The 22902-nt window shown below is 33.7% G+C and overlaps 1 protein-coding gene and 1 long non-coding RNA gene across 7 annotated transcripts in view; one reads left to right on the top strand and one right to left on the bottom strand.

The window, feature by feature from the left end:
* Window positions 1–1281: 1281 nt before the first annotated feature.
* On the bottom strand, window positions 1282–2111 carry LOC129316586 (probable serine/threonine-protein kinase WNK11). Its single transcript, XM_054961002.1, has 4 exons — window positions 2100–2111; window positions 1776–1893; window positions 1597–1733; window positions 1282–1494 (listed from the first exon to the last, which is right to left on the bottom strand). Exons 1-4 carry the CDS (start codon window positions 2109–2111, stop codon window positions 1282–1284), a joined length of 480 nt encoding a protein of 159 aa, XP_054816977.1.
* A 6266-nt stretch (window positions 2112–8377) lies between these two features.
* LOC129315457 (uncharacterized) overlaps window positions 8378–22902 on the top strand; it is a 32111-nt gene continuing 17586 nt past the window's right edge. For 2 of the 6 annotated variants that reach the window (XR_008594505.1, XR_008594504.1), the window contains exons 1-6: window positions 8378–8950; window positions 9059–9128; window positions 10588–10658; window positions 12544–12692; window positions 13322–13441; window positions 14811–14903. This is a non-coding gene — a long non-coding RNA (uncharacterized LOC129315457). Of the gene's footprint in view, window positions 8951–9058; window positions 9129–9440; window positions 10383–10587; window positions 10659–12543; window positions 12693–13321; window positions 13442–14810; window positions 15056–22902 lie in introns of those variants that run through there. The other 4 variants (XR_008594502.1, XR_008594503.1, XR_008594501.1 and 1 more) reach the window with 4 other exon arrangements.

Genomic DNA, 22902 nt, shown 5'->3' with positions numbered 1-22902 from the left:
TATTTTATATGAATAGTTAATTATTTTTAAAAATTACATACTATTTAAATGTTTAATTTTTATTTTATAGGATGTCTCAGTTAAAAAAAATTGCTAATTACATTCCTGGTTAAAATATCTTTTTAAAAAAAACTTATTAAGTATTTAGGACTAAAAGGTTAAACATAATTTATATTTATAAATAAAATGGTTTCAGAGTAAAAAATGTTATAGGACTAAAAAAAAAAAGTATAATCTGTTCATTAAAAAATATCATCTCCCCCCAGTTACTATAAGCAAACACTGCCTTCCTCCCATGGATGATAAATTTTCTCAATAAATAATTAAGATATTTTTAATGATATCATTATTTACTACTACAAGATATGAATTAATAAAATTTAATATTTTAAATATTATTTTAAAAGATGGTAATTTTTTTTAAAAAGGAAAGAATCGATACTTTCATTTTTTTTTTCACTAAATTTTCCTTTTATATATTTGAGAATTCCTGTTTTGATTATATTTTGATTTATAGTTAATTTGAAAAATTATTCTTGAGTTTCCAAAAAAAAAAGCCAGCTGTTTATAAAAATAAAATTGCCAATTCCGAGAAAAGAAATTTCCAGAACGGCCATTAAAAGGAAGTGCGATTGTTTTTTCGTTACTTTCACGCCAACTCCAAATTATCCCGACTTTAAGTCGGTAACGGAAAATTATTCAGGACGCCGACATTACCAATACCAGCACCGCCATTAGAAATTTTGTGATTTTCGCGCGCCCTCCAAACCCCAAAAGGCCAAAACCCTCCCCTTTACGCCAACCTCAAAATACCCTAACGGTAACTTCAGGGCACCGACAATGGCAGATACACCGCTTCTTGTATCGTCGCACGGCATTACTACTAGTTTTGGGGTAGACGAGGACGAACACGCAATGGCTTTGGCGTGGCAAATCGAACAAGTTCAATGTTTTAGCCGCAAGAAGATCGCCGTCGCCGCGACTCACTGCAAGCTCGGCTTTGGACTCATCAAGATCAATGGCTGTCCGAGAGAACCCGTGCAGCCGGAGATTCTCCGATTCAAAACCTTCGAACCCATACTCCCTCTGAGAAAACACCGTTTCGCCGGTGTCGACATGCGTATTGCCAAAGGCCGCGTGCTTAGGTTGGTTCAAATTTTCCCTCCTAGTTTCTTTGTGTTTCACGCTTTCCAGTACAGTAGATCAACGAAAATTTATCCTGCCGTCCTTTGTCATTTCCTCTCCTCAGTTTGCTGATACGAAATTTCCCTCACGGCTCACCTAGTCTCCCTTCGTGTTCGCGACAATGTTAGCTCTCAGTTTCTTTTTGACATCATCAAGCCCCTCAAAGAACAGATCCTGAAGGAGTTCTGATGCAGAAGGCCTCGCAAAACCCAAGCACTTCTTAATGAAGCCCTTAATTTGTGGGTCTCTGACCTTGTCCATGGCCTTAGGTCTTTCCCAGAGGTTACTTTCTTGTAGAATTTTGTAATACTATCACATTCACTGTAAGGAATGTCAAGCGTCATCATCTCCGACAAACATACCAAATGAATATATATATCCACTTTCTCTGTGTAGTTCTCTTCATATAACTCTGGTGCCCATAAACTCTGGCGTCCCAATCATAGAATGAACCCTATGGTTTCTCTCTATCATAGTCGCCAACCCCAAATATCCGATTTTGATCTGCCCCCAGATTCCCATTGATGAAGATGCTGCAATTGAGGTCTCTGCGAATGATACAATAATCATGAAGATGAAGATACTCTAACCCCGGCACCCTTCATTCTTCTTCACAGTTATGATTAGAGGTGACGGTGCTTCTTCTGCTAATCGGCAGCTCCCAGAAACGGAAGCTTCAGTGATGAAGTTCAGAGTCTTGTTCTGTGTCTGTCATGACTGGTGAAAGTCCAATAATTGTTTTCATTCTTCAACTTGCTCAGAACTCAATCTCGTAGTAGAGTCGTTTGATCAGGCTTCGTCGTTGCGGAATTTTTGTATGGAGATTTCGTTTCAACCACCCAGCCACCTTCTTTGCCTTCTACTGGATTGAAGCTCTGTATACTTTTTTACAGCACCGGCTCCAAGTAACTCACAGTATCTTCCATATTGACCAGTTGAATCAATCTCAATGGTGGTTCAGCACTTTTATCAGACGAACTTTAATTGTAAGTTAATTTAAAAAGAAATGTGGGTATTGCCTACAACATATGGAGAATTAAGGCCTCCACTTGGGAAGCATTGATTAAAGGTTAGAAGTTTAGATTTTATTTGCAGTTTGATTGCATTTCCTTGTATGTTGTAACTTGATCATTTCATATTCTCACTCAAGGACAGGCTAACAAGGTCCAGATGTATTTTTTGTTTCTGACTTACCTACAATTTATTCCTTACATACATTGCTTGCACTATCTATCAAAATTGAATATGTGGCTTCTTAGAGAAATGGTGGCACTTTGATTTTATTTAGATGCTTTTTGGTTTGGCATTTTATCATTTTTATCAGTGCACTTGAACCGGCTCAATGACAATATATGTTTGATGCCCAATTTAAATGTAGAGAAAATAACATTTTTAGGGGATTTCCTTTTCCTTTCAGCTTAGACTATCAATGCCTCCGCTGCTGAATGGTATTCCCAAAAATTTCTACATCTATTAGTCATTGCTTAATCTGAAAGCTTGAATGGAAATGTGGGTAAATTGGGCTTATTTTGGAGCTTAAACTTGACATACAGAACTTGAATAGCATTCCTACATGTATGACTTGATTGTTATCTATCAAAGTTTGATATGTGGCTTCATAGAGAAATTAGAAATGACAGTACTTCTGTTTTCAAAGACAGTTGTGGTTTTGGATTTGATCATGCTTCTTAATGCACCCATATAAGGCTCAATGATAATTATATGATTTGATGCCTAATTAAAATGTGCGGAAATATATTCTTAGGGGATTACTTTTTCATTTTAGCTTGGGCTATTTGTTCCTATGTTGTTGCTTGTAGACCCAAAAAAAAAAAAAAATTGCTTCGTGGATCATTCATTGCTTTATTTGGAAATGTGGTAAATTGAGGTTAATTTTGGAGGCTTGAAATTGACATGCATAGCTGGAATGGTCATTTGTACATGCATGGATTAAATGCTATCTACCAAAGTCTGATATTTGGGCATTTCAGAAAAATGACAGTACTTTTATTTTCAATAGATGGTTGTGGTTTTGGATTTGACAATGCTTCTTAAGACACCCATATAAGGCTCAATGATAATATATGATTTGATGCCTCATCAAAATGTGCAGAAATATATATTTAGGGGGATTACTTATTCCGTTAAGCTTAAACTATGTGTGACTATGCTGCTGGTTGTATCCCCCTAAATATTACTGCATGTATCATTGATTGACTTATTTGAATGCTGTGTCGCATTGTGGGTAAATGGAGGATTATTATGGAGGCCTTACAGAGTTGCAAAAGTATTCTCCTCATGAATTGCTTGTGTGCTATCTATCCAGAATTGGATATGTTGCTTGTTAGAGAAATGGCAGCAGTTTGATTTTATACAGATGCTTTTTGGTCTTGGATTTTATCATTTTTTTACGGCACTCTCACAAGGCTCAATGACAATATATGATTTGATGCTTAATCTAAATGTGCAGAAATATATTGCTTGGGGGGGGGGGTTACTCTTTTCTTTCAGCATAGACTACAAGTGCCTATGCTGCTGGATGTTGGCCCCCAGAAAAATTTGTACACTTACAAATCATTGCTTCCTCTAAATGCTTGGATGGAAGTGTGAGTAAATTGAGGTTTATTTTGGAGGCTTAAAATTGACATGCGGGGCTTGGATGGCATTCCTCACATGCATGGCTCGATTTCTATTTATCAAAGTTCAATATGTGGCTTCATTGAGAAATGACAGTACTTTTATTTTCGATAGGCGGTTGTGGGCTTGAGTGCTATCTATGAAAGTTTGATAGATTGCTTCTTAGACAAATGACAGCACTTGCATTTTCGATAGACGGTTGTGAGCTTGAGCGCTGTCCATCAAAATTCGATATGTGGCTTCTTGCAAAATTGACATTTTTTATTTTCAATAGACGGTTGTGGTTTTGGATTTGACCTTGCTTCTTAAAGCACCCATATAAGGCTCAATTACATTATATGATTTGATGCCTGATCAAAATGTGCAGAATATATTTCAAGGGGATTACTTATTCTGTTAAGTTTAACCATGTGTGACTATGCTGCTGTTTTTTATCCCCCAAAAAATTACTGCATGTATCATTGATTGACTTATCTGAATGCCTGTATCGCATTGTGGGTAAATGGAGATTATTTTTTGAAGGCCTTATAGAGTTGCAAAAGTGTTCGTCTCGTGAATAGCTTGTGAGCTATCTGTCGAAATTGGATATGTTGCTTGTTGGAGAAATGGTGGCAGTTTGATGTTATAAGATGCTTTTTGGTCTTGGATTTTATCCTTTTTTTTACACCCCTTTTACAAGGCTCAATGACAACCTATGATTTGATGCCTAATCTAAATGTGCAGAATATATTGCTGGGGTTACTCTTTTCTTTCAGCATAGACTACAAGTCCTATGCTGCTGGATGTAGGCCCCAGAAAATTTGTACACCTATAAATCATTGCTTCCTCTAAATGCTTGGATGGAAGTGTGAGTAAATTGAGGCTTATTTTGGAGGCTTAAAATCGCATGGCAGAGCTTGAGTAGCATTCCTCACATGCAAGGGCTGATTTCCATTTATCAAAGATCAATATGGCTTCTTAGAGAAATGACAGTACTTTTATTTTCAATTGCGGTTGTGGGATTGAGTGCTATCTATGAAAGTTTGATAGATTGCTTCTTAGAGAAATCACAGCGCTCTTATTTTTAATAGACAGTTGTGGGCTTGAGCGTTGTCCATCAAATTTTGATATGTGAGTTCTTATAGAATTGACATTACTTGTATTTTCAATAGACGGTTGTGGTTTTGGAGTGGGCCATGCTTCTAATGCACCCGTATAAGGCTCATGACATTATATGATTTGTTGCCTTATCAAAATGTGCAGAAATATTAAAATTAGGGGGAAGATATAAAGCTTTAGGGTTAACTTATCCGTTAAGCTTAAACGTGTGTTACTATGCTCGCTATTTGTATCCCCCCAAAGAGTTACTACATTTATCATTGATTGACTTATCTGAATGTTTGTATCGCATTGTGGGTAAAAATGGAGGATATTATGGAGGCCTTACAGAGTTGGTGCAAAAGTATTCTTTCATGAATGGCTTGCGTGCTATCTGTTGAAATTGGATATGTGTTGCTTGTTGTTAGGGAAATGGTGCAGTTTGATTTTTTACAGATGCTTTTTGGTCTTGGATTTTGTCATTTTTTTTGCAGCACTATCGCTAAGGCTCAATGACAATATATGATTTTTTGCCTAATCTAAATGTGAAGAAATATATTGCTGGGGGGGGGGGGGGTTTTACTCTTTTTCTTTCAGCTCAACTATGAGTGCCTATGCTACTGGCTGTAGGCCCCCAGAAAATTTGGTACCTATAAATCATTGCCTCTAAATGCTTGCATGGAAGTGTGGGTAAATTGAGGCTTATTTTTTTGGCTTAAAATTGTCATGCGGAGAGCTTGAGTAGCATTCCTCACAGCATGGCTCGATTTCTATTTTTCGAAGTTCAATATCTGGCTTTTTGGAGAAGGATGAAAGTACTTTTATTTTCGATAGGCAGTTTGTGAGCTTGAGTGCTATCTATGGAAGTTTGATAGATTGCTTCTTAGAGAAATCACAGCACTCTTATGTTCGATAGACAGTTGTGGGCTTGAGTGCTGTCCATCAAAGTTTGATATGTGGCTTCTTAGAGAATTGACAGTACTTCTATTTTCAATGGACGGTTGTGGTTTTGGATTTCACCATGCTTCTTAATGACCCATACAAGGTTCAATGGCATTATATGATTTGTTTTGCCTCATCAAAATGTGTAGAAGAAATATATTTTTAGGGGGATTACTTATTCTTGTTAAGTTTAAACTATGTGTGACTATGCTGCCATTTGTATCCCCTTGAAAAATTACTAACATTTATCATTGACTAACTTATCTGAATGCCTGTATCATATGTGGGTAAATGGAGGATTATTATGGAGGCCTTAGAGAGTTGCAAAAGTATTCCTCTCATGAATGGCTTGTGAGCTATCTATCGAAATTGGATATGTTGCTTGGTAGAGAAATGATGGTAGTTTGATGTTATACAGATGCTTTTTGGTCTTGGATTTTATCATTTTTTTCCGGCACTCTCACAAGGCTCAATGACGACATATGATTTGATGCCTAATCTAAATATGCAGAAATATATTGCTTGGGGGATTACTCTTTCTTTAAGCTTAAACTATCAGTGCCTATGCTGCTGGATGTAGGCCCCCATAAAATTTCTACACTTGTAAATCATTGCTTCCTCTAAATGCTTGGATGTAGTGTGGGGTAAATTGAGGCTTATTTGACATTCTGTTTAATTGCGGTCTACTGATTTTCTCTATCCCCAACGTTTGTGTCGACACTACTTCTGATTGATTACTTACGATGCACTCTTCCTATTTGCTGGAAGATAATATAGTCAAAAAAAGAATTGGTGCCAATGGTAATGTGTTAGACACCAAGCAAGATGGAATCGGGTGTACCAAAGGTTAGCCGAAATACTCCAAAACTCTCTACTTTTAATAGTAGCATGATTTTATTAACTATGAACATTATTTGCTCAATTTTGTTGTCATAGTTTGAAATGTTTATGTTTTATTTTCCACAGTTATAGTAGATCCTGTGTGCTTAATTGTCAGCTTTAATTTACGTTTTAAGAACTACATGGAGTCACTTTTATTGTTATGAAAATGTTATTCTATATTGAGTAGTTTTATGTCATACTTGGCGATGCTTTTGTTGCTCACCGCAAGTGCACGGATCTTAACAAGTAATATAATGAAAGTAAAGTATCGTTCCCTCGAGGATTTGTTCAAAAATAATGATAAAGTAAAAGACTAAGTAAATTCGATCAAGTTGAGCTACGCAACATTAGGTGAAAATGATTTTGTAAATGAAACTAACACTAGAAAATTAAGAAAGTGAGTGATTCACAAACTTCCAACACAAATTGGGACCTAGGATTATTTGTCCCCCTTGCATTTCATAACATCAAAATTACCTCCTCTCATAAATGCTTTTAATGAAAAAAGTGCTAATCTAGGGTTCTAAAAATACTTGGACAAGCTCTCTCAAGTCATGAACAAGTGTTTAGTTAAATTAATTGCCTAATCTCTTGTTATAATTAATAAAATTCATTTTTAAACATCAACCTTAATGTGGCTATGCAAGGTTAGCAAGTATATCTCTATTTACTAGCAAAACCATCCATTCAACATGCAAATATCAAGTTCTTGCACAATATTACCCAGTTCTACACTCAACCTAGCCCTCTCAAGCATCAATTAAGTGAACCCAACATCTAAATGGTGGCCAATCATTTAGAAGCATTAAGGAAAGAGTAAAATAAAACACATATATATCATTAATCACAAAAAGAGAGGAGAGAAATATAGTGTTAATCCATACAAGGGTTCCAAATAATCCTAGAACAAAGGGTTTAGCTACTCATAATCATCCACAAGCTACAAATATACAAAATAAGTGGACCCATTTCAGATTATAAGAGAGGAAAGGGAAGAGGAATAGAAAAATCGAAGAAAGAAAGTGAGCTTCAAATGTCTTCAAAGCTTCAATCTCTTGATCCTAACTCTTCCAATGCCTAAACCCTAGCACAACCAAGCTCCAAAAGTGTCTAAAAGTCTGAAAAATATGTTCTGGGTTGAGCTCTCAGCTTATAGTGTCCTAGCCAAACTAATTTCTAATAAATGAAACGCAGCGTTTTTCTGAAAGCGATGAAAGTCGCGAACGAAAGTCACGACTTTGAGACGACTTTGGTAGTTTTGCACTGTTTTTACAGCTAATGAAAATCATTCATTTTGCTCTTGATTTCTTCATCCAAAAGCCTTCCAAAAAACATCCACAAAGCTCCAGAAATGCTTATAATCAAAACTTCAATCAAAATAACATGAAATTAGGCGAAAAATATCAAATTAAAGCTAAGAACACAAGCCCAAAGCAAAATGCACATTTTCCTAATTTGGGCGATAAAAACATATACATTGAACCAAAATGAATTAGAATTAAAGGAAAATGTGATGAAATAACATGAACTTCTAGAGGTTAACAGCTTTCTATTGGTTTTAATTGAATAAAATATTACTATTTTATCTTATTGCTATTTACAGTTGGCTTTGCTACCATTACAATCATAGTATGCAAGAACTCTATTGGATCAGCTGATTTTTAAAACACAAATAGATTTTTCTGATCTCTGTTTCTGGATTCTTTCATAATGCAGATTGAGAAGCCTTTATTGAGACATGGTGGCAGACTTGAACACAACGAAAAGTGCTGTGGTTCATACTATGGGGTAGAAGAGGCACGTGTGATCATTTGATGATAAATCTGCCTTGGTTTTCTTTTGAATTTGAAACTTCAGTAAGATGTTTTGGTTTTCAAATTGGACTACTAAAAAGTTACGTAGGGTTGGATATTTGAAACTAATCTCTTCAAGTTTACAGTGGAAAATCAACTTTAAGCGTTGAGGAATCTGTTTTTTTTTTTTTTTTAGAAAAAAAGACTAGGTTTTGTCATGTATATCTTTTCAATTTAACATGAAATAAATGATTATCGAGCGTTTGTCAACTCATAGTTTATGATCCTGACAATTTGTTTTATGTGTAAAAAGAGAACGTTATATACAAAGGGTAAAAGATGAAGTAAGGTAGCTGGAATTTTTGATTTTGCCACTGGGAAAAGCGGCGACTATCTTTTTGGCTGATCTGATTGCTTTTCAGGATAATCATAACGTAAGACTCAGAGAATCTCTAATATCTATTGCTTTGACTTTATAAAATTTTTTTTGTAGAATTTTTTTTCCCAATGCTTTCTGCTTGTATTTCAAAATTGATTTACAGAAATATGGTGCATAATGCAGTCAGCCATTCAATCAACAAGTTAAGTTTTGGTGACCATTTCCCTGGATTGGTAAATCCTCTTGATGAGTAATACTTTTTCTTCTGTCTTTATTTCCAACTAACAAGGATGGTTTAAAGTGTCCTGACATAAATATTAATAGCCAATTTTTTGCTTAAATTTTGACTCAATGCTGTACAATTTTCATTTTAATTTAACCAAAGGTTGGATTGACTAAGTACAAAATGATTTAGAATTCTCTTGCAGTTCTGCTAGAATTCTCTTGCAGTTCTGCTAGAGATTTTTGCAGGCATGTTTTACATGCGGCATTTAAATTTATCTTTCTAGGATAGCGTTTTTCTTTGAAATTTTAAAAGATGTAATTTCTCCCAGCGTGCAAATTCATTTTATAATGTAATATACTTGAGTGTTCATGTGTGGAATACTATTATGAAAGGAAATTCTTCAACTATAATTTTTGTCCAAATCATGTAAAGATCTCCCTGATGGAACCGTGGTATATACCAGTATTTTGTCAAGGTTAGTACTATATAATGTTCTCATTAAATTTCTTGTGCCATTTTTTGGGAGTGTCAGCTAAATGTTTAAAGACGTTAGTATTTACCTAATACAACCATTTTTTGGTGATGTTGCAAAAATCTGAACCATCTTTGTTATGGATCCTATTTGTGTGTCTACACACACAATATTGAATTATTTCTATTTTGTTGTTAACTTTCTTGCTCACCAAAAGAAACATTTTTAATACTTACCTATATTAATGCATTAAATAGTAGAGATATGCTTGTCTGCCTTTTTTTGAATAAAGATGATAGCTAGCCTAACATAATATGTAATATTACATTGGGCTCATGAATTATCTACTCAACCCTTCATCATTCTCCACCTTCAAACACCAAGGGGGATGAGGATGATCAAAGCTCATAAAATTATTAGGCATGCCATGAGTATGCCTAGCTCAAGAGTTTGCGCATCTAGCAAAGAAATGAAGACTAGCTTCCACTGTTTGTATTCAAACTTTTTATCAATTCACTTTTGTACGCAGTTTCATGTTTGCTTGTACATTTGTGCACAATTGCATGTGGTCCCTACAGTTTACACAAACCTCAGGGGTTGGTGTTACTTATTCAAATCAGGTATTGCAAATTAAGGAAAAGATGCTATTATTCCATAGTCTTGTTTGGATGATGCCCAAGTTGTATTGTATATGTTGTTGCACAGTATTCTGTGACACAGCATTTCAATAGTTCAGAGTTTGGTGCAGTTCCTAGAGTCTTTTTCTTTTATGATATAAATCCAATCAAGGTAAAACTGCTCCACACACTTTCAACTTGTTTTTAAATACTCAGTGATAGGTGAGCAATCTTTTAAATTTTTCTTGTTCTGCCATAGGTTGTTATATTGTTTTTTTTTTTAATATCATGTTCGTTTATGATAAAAGTGTTTATATTCTAAGTTTTCCTTTAACGTTTTCATTCTTTAACCAGAAAATCACTATTTTTCTTTGCAGTGACTATTTGTTTAAACCTTTTCTAATTGGAGATTGGAGATTTTGATGTCAGAAAAATCATTTCTCCTAAGGTAAGGTTTTTGATTGCTTCTTCCTCTACTTTATTGTATCGGTATGAATATGATTACCTTTCTTTTTCCCTATTGAGAAATTGATTCAATAATTTTACTGCCATTGTTTTTTATATTATAAAGTTTAGAATTTGTTGAAGAATAACAGAATGGAAGACTTGCGAATGATGTGTAGAATTTGTTTTGAATTATATAAATGGCAACCAAAGGAGTAAAAGATTTGGGTCTTCTTAAGGACAAATTCTTACCATGGTATTCCCCAAAATCACCTTTATATCACTTTCTGTCTACTAATATGTTTTGAATCAACCGAAAGTTTCTGTGTACAACAACTTACATGTATACTGTTTTTAAAAAACAAAATGAAATTTTATTCAAATAAATGATGGTAACTACTTTATAGTAGTTTTTATTTTGCTTCTAGAACAACTTGAATGAGAAATATTGGGAGACTAAAATATATTTTTCATCTCTTTAATTTATCATATACCATTTATCTTTTTGGTTATTTATAAATATATTTATTATAAAGTTGTTGCATTGGGGGAAATAATTAGTTACTCTCAAAACAAGTTGTGGTTGTAGCAAAGTAATTCCATATTATGATCAGGGGAAATTTTGATTTTAAAGCTGAGTATGTTCTGAATCTATTTCCTTAATTATAATTACTTGAAGTATGCTGTCTATATAGTTTTGTCAGTGTTAAGATTTGTATTGAATTATTGACATGACCTTATCCAGGTCAGTGTTCAATAATTTTGGATAGTTTTTCTAGCCGACAAAATATGGGGATTTTTTGATTTTGAGAATATATTTGATGGACCACGAATTTCGATCATTGATATTGCATGTTTTGTGTTTACTTGTGTTGTTAATATTTGATGGCTATGTTTTGCAATTGCCCTCATGTGTGGTTGTCACTCTTGCTCACTGTACTGCAGCGTGCTGGTCATTGATAAATCAATATGAATATATTTACTTGCGCTTGTTCATTCATGAGTGAGTTTTCTTTTATGACTTTAACGTTGATCATCTAAACACACACACACACACACGCGCGCACACACGCACACACAGAGAGAATCGTTCACTAGCAATGTCTCCCTTTGAAAATGAGGATGGGCCATTAGAATTGAAGGTCCCTCCCACTTTAGTAATTTTACTTCACATGGTTTATTATTTTCTTGAAAACATTTTTACCATCAATTTTTAACACAAATCCCTTCCTGTATGCACAATAATTATTAAGTTTTCTATAACGTTGATTGGGTTTTTTAGAACATTTTTTCATTAATTTTTCCAGCAATTTTGATTTTGATTTTTAAAATCATGATGTCTTGTTTTATTTAATATCCAGCAGATTTTTCACAAACTGTTAAATGTTTAGGATCTTACTCTCATTTTATGCTCTTTATAATTTAAGCATTAATCTTATTATACTTTAATCATTAATTTTATTAGATATAGCTTTTTATGTATGTGATTTCTTGTGAACTGTTCTCCACATATCGAAGGTAATTTGTTAGTTGAGAGTTGTTTGTATCATTGTCACCAATAATGTTTCTGTAGTATTGACTTTATAGCTTAGGTTTATTCTGATCCCTTTATGTAGCTTACGTATATTGCTTTTATCATTGGATTAAGTTTTTTTTTTTTTTTTAACTTCGTTGAGTGGGGGATAAGTTTATAAATTATGTAATAATATTTTGAACTAAATTTATGGCAATCAAATTTTATTACCTATATGAAAGTCATGCTAATGGACTTGCCTCTTGACAACTAATTATTTCAGGGAGGGCTATTGTCATAGGCTTTCAGTATTTCTTTGTTCCTTTTAATGTGATATTGATCTTTAAACTATAAATTTCCTCTCATTTTGCCTAAGCTCAAAATTGAAGATGGTAAGAAAACCAGCAGAATGGACTAGCAGGTTTGGGATATTTTGTCAACTACCATTGATTGAATCTGAGTAATGTTGGACTGTGCTCTATACTCCAAGATGAGGAGAATTTTGGCCATCTCCAACTCTATCAGGTTAGCATAATATATTAAATGTCAATCAGTGCTTATTATATTGTCAATTAATAATCTTCTGTAATACATGATGTACACATATAGTAACTGTATTTCTTATTCTTACTATTTTATGCTAGTTTAATAATTTACTTTAATCTAATGCTCCTTTCTAAAAAAAAAAAATCTTTTTTCAGGTTTGTTATAGCACATTACCTTAGAAAATCTGAAGCAAATTGAACATATGACTGCCTTTTTGTGTATTTTAATTCATGACTGGTGCAAATTTTGTGAAGCAAATTGGTGGATGCTTTGAAATATTTGAAGCTTACATTTCATGTTATTTAGTGCCTATCAAGTATTATAAAGATATGTATTATTGCAAGCTGGGTATTCGCATTTACTAAGTTCATGTCCTTTGTTAACAATGGCCAATATTAGAAATGATGTTTCCTGGACTTCTAAAAATTAATGATTTGTCCAATCCTTTTGTCAATTTCAAAGCTGGCAATTCCACCTTCAGGAAAAATTCAGTGCTATGATTACTCTTTCTGCAATAATATGGTTTTTATATGTATTAGTATCTAATTACCTTCTAGCTTTCACTCATACATCAAAAGAACTCATGGATTGTATTCTGTGAATGATAGATGAATAGGTTCTCCCAGAAATATGAACAAGCTCTATTAGTATATTCTGGATAGCGATATTAAAGAGAAAAAGAAGTGTTCGTGCGGCAAGTTTTGGGCAATTGGTGAAGCAAATTAAAGGTATGACCCACTATATTTTGCTTCATTTTTTTCATGCCTGGACATTTTCTGAGAATTTTATTTGTCAATTTAGTTAGAATATGTGCCTATGTAATTAATTTTTCAAAGGCTAAATAGTAGGAAGTATCTGTGCTTTCTATGCAATGCATGTGATAGTGATAGAAATAGAAGCTTAGATTGGACAAAACAGAATTCTTCCATGAGTGAATGTTCTTTATTTCCCTTATTTTGCTCTTCTTTATTCTTAATTCTTATTTATTTTCCATGAGTGATTTCCTGTAATGCTTTTTTTTTTCATACATTATTTCTTTTTAAGTTATTTTCCATAAGTAATTTACTCTAATGCCTTTTTTCCACACATTATTTCTTTTAAGTTCTCTATAGCACTTTACTTATCTTCCTTTCATTGATATTTTGTAGCAATTTAGGAACTATGGAGTAAATTGAATTTTTCAAAATAATCTGAAAAGATATTAATATTTTTTTGACATTATGTGCATTGCACTGGGTAGAAGACTACAACAACAACAAGCCTTTATCCCACTAGGTGGGGTCGGCTACATAAATTGCAAGACGTCATTGTGCTCTATCATTTATCAAGCTTTTAAGAATATTATTAATTAAGAGATTGCGTTCAATAACTTCTAAGAGTGTTCTCTTAGGCCTTCCTCTACCTCTCTTAATCGGACTCAAAGTTATATGTTCCACTCTTCTCACTGGTGCCCCCTTGGTCTTCTTTGTACATACCCAAACTATCTCAACCGATTTTCTATCATTTTTTCCTCAATAGGTGCCACCCTCACTTTTTCGTGCACGTGCTCATTTTGAATTTTATCTTTACGTGTATGTCCGCACATCCATCGTAACATTCTCATCTCTGCTACTCCAACTTTATGCTCTTGCTGTCTCATTAGAGTCCAGCATTCACTACTATATAATATTGCCTGTCTGATAGCAGTGCGATAAAACTTTCCTTTAAGCTTATTAGGCACCTTATGGTCGCAAATAACTTTTCTCAAATAAGGGTAGAAGACTAGTTATAATAATTTTTTTTGGTAAGCACGCTTGCAAAACTTCTGATCGTGGCATCGTTTGATGCCTTGTTTGAGAGTAAATTGAGATTGATTGGAGCCTTGAACTGGACACCCAAAGTTGACTTATATGCCTTGAGATCTATCAAAATGGCATATGGGGTTTATATGAATAGTGATGGTACTTTAACTTTTGGCTTGGAATGTCCATATTTGTTCTGCTAGTAGTTGTTTGCTTGCAAGTATACCCTTTTTTTGGGCAAAATTCTGACTATTGCATGATTTGATGATTGGTCTGAATACCCATATACAAATGTGGTGTGGACAAATTGTGATAGATTTGAAGGCGTGGACTTGGCATCCAAAGGTGTTGTAATGTTCCTTACATGCATGGCTAGAGATATATCAAAATGGGATATATGGCTTGTAAGGTAAAATAACTATTTGGATTTAAAATTGATGTCTTTGCTTTTGGTATTTGCATCTTAATGCACTCATTTGAGGCTCGGTGATCATTTTATCATTTGATGCCTAATCTGAAAGTGCAGAAATATATTTATAGGGATCTACTTTTACTTTTTCACTTAGACCCTCTTTGTTTCATGTTAAATATATACTTGTTTTTACAAACTTCTCTAGCAAGCAGACAAGTAAAGCTTGATGAATTCTTTTTCATTTGATGCTTGGTTCAAATGCTACAAATGTGGGCAAAATGAGATTGATTTGTAGGCCTGAATTATTTTAATTTCGTGGAATTTGAGTGAAGAAATTTCACAAGCTGAGTATAAGCTGTTTATATATAGAAAAGGAAGAAGAAATAATTACTAAGGATGCCTTACAATATTTACAATAAATATCAAATATTCCCACACTCTTCTTAAGTTGGATCATAGATGTTAATTATGTTCATTTTTGCTTATATAATTCTTGAACGTAGGATTAGGTAACCTTTTAGTTAAAACATCAACTGCTTGCAACTTTGTAGGCAGATATGTCAAGCATAGAATTCCTTCTTTCATCTTTTTCTAATGAAATGTCAGTCTATTTTTACATGTTAACCTATCATGTTGTATTGGATTTAAAGCCATACATATGGCGGCTTTATTATCATAGTAAAGCTTTAATGGTGAACTTGCTCCAACTTGTATTTCATTCAAGAATGGTCTCAACCACAACTCTTCTATTATTCCTTAAGCTAAAGCCATTAACTTAGATTCAGCACTATTTTTTGAAAAAACTCTTTGCTTTTGGCTTCTCCATATGACTAGATTATCCCACGGAAATGAGCAATAGCTAAAAGTTGACCTTTGATCTCTATAAGTTCCACCCCAACTAGCAACAGTGTAAACTTCTATAGATCTTTGCTCATGTTATCCAAAGAATAGTCCTCTATTAGGAGTATCTTTCAAATATCTCAAAAATCCTGTAAATTGCCTCCATATGACTCTTCATAGGGTAGCTCTTATATTGATTGGCTACACTGATAGCGGATGTTATATCTGGCCTTGTATAGGAACAATATATTATTTTTCCAATAAGTTTCTAATATCTCTCCTTGTCAGCTAGTGTTGCTTTTTTTTCTTCACATTCCTTATCTAAGTTTTCTTCCTCTCCAAAATCTCTCTCTTTGCCCTTCTTTTCCTCAGGTTTCTTCTTTGGTTTATTGACCTCAATAGGAGTTTTAATAAGTTTGCAACCTAACGTACCTGTTTTAGTTAGAAGATCTAGCATATATTTTCTTTGAGAAATATAGATTCCTCTTTTAGCATGGCAACTTTCATCCCAAGAAAGTTTCTAGCTTCCTGAGGTCTTTAACTTCAAATTCCTTGCCAATTGGAGCGTTTATTCTTTCTATCTCCTCAAGGTGATCTCTGGTGAGTATTATGCCATTGGCATAAACAATAAGAATACATTTCTTGCTCCCTTCAATCTTAATAAACATTGTATGATTCAATAGTGCTTGCTTATGTCCTTCGGACTTCAGTGCTTTTGAGAACTTATCAAACCAAGCTCTCGGTAAGCCATATAAAGATTTTTTCAGTTTATAAACTTAATTATATAGGCTTCTTTCAATTCTCTATTTAGAAAAGAATTTTTTATGTCAAGTTGGTAAAGATGCTACTCAAAATTAATTACTACAAACAATAAGACCTTGATAGTGTTCAATTTTGTCACTAGAGCAAATGTTTATTCATAGTCCAGATCATGTCTGTGTGAACCCTCTTGTAACTAAGCATACTTTAAATGTGTCAAGGGTTCCGTCAGCCTTGTATTTTGGGATGAACTCTTGCTTACAACTCATTATTCTTTATCTTTTGGGTAGTTAGACAAGTTCTCATGTCTCATTTCTTTTAAAGCCCTCATTTCTTTCATGATCGCACTTTGCCATTCAGGAATGCTTAGAACTTTCTGTATAGTCTTAGGTACCTTTACCTTATTAAGATTAGTAACAAAAACTTGATATTGATAAGAGTATGTTGTATAAATCAAACCTTTATTGGATGAAAAGTACATGAGCTGGTTGCTTCCTTAAAGTAATAGGAAGATCTAGATTAGTAGAGTTAGTTACTTGTTCTGTACCACCTAGCTTTAGGGTTTCAAGAGTTGTCCCTAAATTTAAGTCACCTTGAGTATTTGCTTCAGTAGCTACCTCTGATTTCATCTCTTTTAGTGCTTCGAGTATAAGTTGTTCAATAACTTTTGATTTCTTTTTTCAAGTATAAATTGGAAGTTCTCCTTTTTTTAATACCTCTGATTACATCTTCTGTTTGCTTATGTTCCTCGAATTGTGGTATAAAAGGGAATGGTATTAGAAGGATAGATACTAGTAATGGCTCAGGGATTGGTGGTAGTAATGGTTCAGTTGGTGCACACCATGGCTCAAGAAGTACTAATTCTCTATTTGGTTCTTATTTCTAAGTTTGAGATTCATTTATGTTCTCCCCTTGAATTGAAGAATTGGGATAGAATGGAGTTGGTTTATGAAAGGTGATATTAAGGTTGACAAATGTGTGTTATGTGGTAGGGTGAAAGCATTTGTTACCTTTTCAAGTAGGAGAATAGCCAAAGAACATGTATTTTATGGCTTGGGGTTTGAGTTTGTTGTTTTTGTGGTTATGAACAAAGGTGATGTAACCAACACAAGTAGTGGAAGATTGGTTTCAATATGGGAGGTGAAGAAAATACTTTGCAATTTTTGGAGATAAGTTTCAAAAGATTCAACTTAGCATATGGTTGATGAGGTAGGTCGCTGTCAGAATAATATTACCCGAATAAAATTTAGGCACATTGTAGGTAAACATAAGTGTTCTAGCAATGTCAAGTATGTGACAATTTTTCTTTTCCACAACCCCATTTCGTTGGGGCGTATGGGTACAAAAATTGGTATGCACAATATTGTGCATTTGGATAGAAATACTCAAAATTGGTTAAAGTATTTTGTGCCATGGTGATGTGAAACGAAAGAGGAGAGATGAAGAGAGAGAAGGGAGGAGGAAGAGAAAACTGTATAATTTCTATTCAAATGCCAAAATTGCTTATGAAAAGAATCCTAGTTTTATTTATAGAGATTTAAATTAGTAAAGAATAATAAATAATCATGCAAATATACCTAAAATCAATAGAATATGATAAGATATTTAACTACTCTAGATATGATAGTTTATTTGATAATGTTTAAAACATGACAAAGATAATTTAGAAATAACAAAGATAATTTAGATTTTTTGGGATGTCTTATTTTATTCAAAATAAATAAAATCTAAATGTTAAATCAAATAAACTAAATTCTAGATACTGAATCAAATCTTATAAAATAAACTCTAAATAGACTTAAAACATGATTTCCATCATTTCCCCCTTGGTTGAAAGAACTCTCCACTTGAGAGGTAAATAGTTAGTAGTTGGTGAACAAAGCAGAGTTGATGTTGTGGAACATGTGACATCCAAATCAAAATGACCCTTCTAGTAGATGAGGTATTGTTGGATAGGACCTGCTTGAGTTACAATCATTTGTTCATCCACAATAGCATTAATGGAGTCGGTAAGTGGCATAACAACGACAATGGTGGAATTGGGGCAAATTGGGGTTGTGTACTTATAAAGTCATCAGAGAGCTAAGGAGGTGGGTCAAAAGTACCTTGATAAGGAACAAGATTTTCAACATTAAATAATGGATTGATAGACATATTTGGAGGTAAATTTAATAAATAAGCATTGGGCCTCAGTTTCTTTGTAATGGAAAAAATGCTAGAAGCATGAGCATGTAACTTTTCGAGTGAATTTCTCGGGAAGCACTTTGGACATATGCAAGCCATAATATAGTTTCCAACATCAAATTCTTGGGAATGACAGATGCATTAGTAGTTAATTTATATACATCATTACTCATTGATAATTTATGCTTAATCTTAGCGTGAAGGTTGTGAAGATGATGGGAAAAAGGTTAGGCTAATTCAGATGTACAAGTTGTAAGAGGGATAGGTAAGGTCAATAGGCTATTTGGGGTTATACGCTTGAACAATTTGAAATAGACTCTCATTAGTGGACCATTTAATTGAATTATTATAAGGAAACTTTGCGATTGGCAGTACCGAGCCTTAATTTCTTAATTTATTGTTGGCTAGATTCTTGAGCAAGTTACCTAAACTACAATTAACAACATCAATTTGACTATTAGTTTAAGGATGAATGGCAAAGGAAAACTTTAATTGGGGTACTAAAGAGCTTTCAAAGGATCTTTGAATAATAACTAACAAATTTGACATCCATGTTCGAAATAATAGAGTGGGTAAGTTGTGAAGATGGACAATCTCTTGAAAAAATAGCTTAACAAGATAGGAGGCATTGATGGTTTTGTACATGGGACGAAATGTGCCATTTTTGAGAATTGGTCAATGATAACTAGAATTGAATCATGCCCTCTAACTTTCTTAGGCAAACCTAATATAAAGTTCATAGTAATATCCTTCTAAGGTGCCTCAGGGAATTGGTAAGGGCATATACCATCTTATATTTCTTTTTCTTTGCCTTAGCAGTATGGCATGTGTGATATTGAACTAGGATTCTAGTAACGTCTCACTTAAGGGAGGACTAATAAAATCTATCCTTTGCTAAGGTTATGGGTGGATACCGAAATGTCTAGCTAAGCCTCTAGCATGTAATTTCAAGACGAGAAAATTGCACATTGAAGTATGAGGGATACACAGTCTAAAGCCTCGAAATAGGTACCTGTTGAGGATTAAGAAGTTTGCATGTTCACAATGATGACTATAATGAACTTCTTGATATGTAAGTCTAAAGTCAAGGCAAGCAATGTAATCATCCTTTAGTCTCTCAAATTCTACAACACTAATGATCAATGTGTTTAGAAAGTGGATTTCCTACTCAAGGCATTAGCTACCTTATTCTCAACTCTGGCTTAACACTTTATAATGAAAGTGAACTTTTGCATAAATTTGACCCACTTAGCATGTTTGGCATTCAAGTGCCTTTATGACAAGGATGGTCGCTTCTCTCTCAAAATAATTCTAAGCTAACCTTAATGTATCAAAGGGCCAATTTAGGTCATCTTCCAATGGAAGTGTTCACTGGTTCAATTATGTAAGTTGTTTAAGTAAATTAGGTTAAATATCCATTTGTTTAAGGTTCAATTTGGTCACTAAAACTAATGCACTAAGGAAAACAAGTTATGGGCAGAATTAAAGTGTTTAAAAATCAAATGTAAATGGGTAGGTTCCTAGAGCTTGAATTAGGGAGAGTTATTTGCTAATTAAGTCATTAACCAAGAATTATGCCCTCACTAGTCAAAAGTGCAACTAAGTTTGAGTAAATGTAGTTGGCTTTAGCTAATTACCTAAACTTAATCCTAAATTAAGTAACTAAAGTCATGGCCATTACCTAAATGAAGACTCCAGGTGTGTGTCTATCTCACTAAGGCACAGCTCTCTCTCTCTCTCTCACAAATCACTCAAGCATTGCAAGATCACGTTACACAAGAGCAAGGCTAGAAATTAATTCACAAGATTATGCAAGATTAATTTCAAAAAAATTCACATTAATAAATCACAAGAGTATGCAATTCATTAACATGGCAGCATTGAGGAGAGGGTCAAAACTATAGGAAAAATTCAAACAAAACATCTTACATTACAACAATAATTTACTCAAATTAGAGTCTAAGTCAATCACAATGTAATCTAAATTTAGAATTACAAAGTGAAGTAAAATAGAATAGCTAGATCAAATTAATTCTTAGCTAAAAATGTAAGTGTAGAATCGTGACTCCTCCTTCATTCTCCCTCTAGAAACCAAGAATACCTTAGCCTTCAAGCTCTATGAAAGTCTCCTTCAAGTTCTTGAGTTGATCGAATTCTTGCATGCTTCTAACTAAAGTTTAAGGCCTTGGATGGATGATTAAATGATAGGAATGAGAAGAGGATGTTGAGAGGAGAAGAAATGTGGTGGTTTTATGAAAATTTAATGGTTGGATATGGAGATGGAGTAGTAGAATTCTAGAGAGAAGAAAATGAAGAACCCTAAAAATTAAAGAGAGAGAAAATAAAAGATGAAATGAAGAAGATGAATAATTTGTGTTGTAAATAGGAAGGAAGGGATGTGCCTATGGATTTTGCATCAGAATGAAATTAAAAAGGTTAGAGACCTTCACAGTTTGTGCATATGCCTTTAAATGACACCTTTTTATTTGTTGGGTGATAATTCATATATTAATATAAATAATCTCCTATTTTTCACTTAGGAAGATCTATCCCATCCATCAAGCCATTTGCATGTTGTTTTATGGTCTATAATGTCATCTTGCACTTTCTTGATCAATTGATGCAAGTTCAAATGCACATGTCATTTATATCACATAATGAACAAAATTTATTCAAGTAAATATATGTGGCATAATAATTCATATTTTGGCACATGGAATTAATTAATTAGATGGGAGAAAAATAATAAAATGTAATTCAAGGGCTGCCTCACATAAAAACACCCATGCACATACAAATGCACAAAACTCTAATTAGGTTAACAATCCTAAGTTATGATTTTTGATTAATATCTCCCAAACTAAATTAAATTTTTAAAATTTAATTTCATATTCATTCTCCTAAGCTTAAAACACATCGAATCCAACATTAACCTAAATTTTTACTAAATTATATTTTTTGACCAAAATGCCCCTAGCACACAACTTTGTCTCGTAGGTAATTTTTTTACTTTTGAGACCATGAATGCACCAAAACGGAAAATATAATATGACAAAATGGGTTTTAAATAGCTAGATAAAGTGTGTAAATAATGTGTCTTTTTACTTTACAAGCTTAAGAATTTAAGTACTTGGTAGTCTGAATACAAAACAAATTGCCAAAGTAAGAGATAATACTTCTAATGCTTGAGTGAGTGGAGAATGGAATAGAATTCCTTGCCATACGTTGAGTACTTTTGCCTTACCTCATTAATTTTTTCACTAAAGGAAGCCATCGGGTAGCCTTCTTGGCTTTGGACGCCTCCAATTCCTATTCCTAATGCATCATATACAACCTCGAAGCATTTGTGGAAATTAGGTAGTACGAGAATAAGGGCACATGAAAAATTTGCTTTGATGGTTTGGAAAGTCTTGGATATCGTGGGAGTCTAACTAAATGTCTTTTTTTAGGTAAATAGTTATGAGTGTCATCATGGTATTAAAGTCTCATACAAAGTGTCTATAAAAGGATGTTAGGCCATGAAAGCTTCGTGTTTCATATAGGGTCCTCAGTTCAAGCCAATCTCGAATAGCATTGACCTTTTATGGATCAGTAGACAGGCCATGTTTGGAAATAATGAATTTAAGAAAAATGACTTGGTTTTGCGAGAAGGAACATTTAAGAAGGTTAATATAGAATTGTTCCTCATGAAGAATAAAGAGGGCCTACCAAAGGTGGACCAAGTAGTCATCCCTAGATTTGCTAAATATCAATATGTCATCGAAGTACACAATTAAGAATTTTCTCAAGTAAGGTCGAAGTATATGAATCATAGCTCTCACAAAGGTGCTAAGGCATTTGTAAAGTCAAAAGGTATGACTAATCATTCATATAATCCATCTTAGGTCTTAAATGCAATTTTCCACTCATCCCTAAGCTTGATTCGAATTTAATGATACTTATTTTGAAGATTAATTTTAGAAAACCAAGTAGACCCTAAAACTAAGTCCAACATGTCTTCGAGCTTAGGGAATGGAAATTCATACTTAATGATTATCTTATTAATGGCTCGTCCACGCACATCTTTCTCTAAGAACCATCTTTTTTTGGGGTTGGTAGGCAAGTGCAGTATAAGGGCTAAGACTATATTAGATGTAACCTTTCTCAAGTAATTCGTTCATTTGTCAATTTAGCTTATCTCTATCTTTATGGCTCATCTGGTAGTATGGTAAGT

The sequence above is a fragment of the Prosopis cineraria genome, unplaced genomic scaffold (genome assembly GCF_029017545.1).
Source record: "Prosopis cineraria cultivar Desert tree isolate PC_DT_omini unplaced genomic scaffold, ASM2901754v1 PC7, whole genome shotgun sequence".
NCBI lineage: Eukaryota > Viridiplantae > Streptophyta > Magnoliopsida > Fabales > Fabaceae > Prosopis > Prosopis cineraria.
The sequence above is the reverse complement of the archived record's forward strand: the minus strand, read 5'-3'. Positions and strand labels throughout refer to the sequence as shown.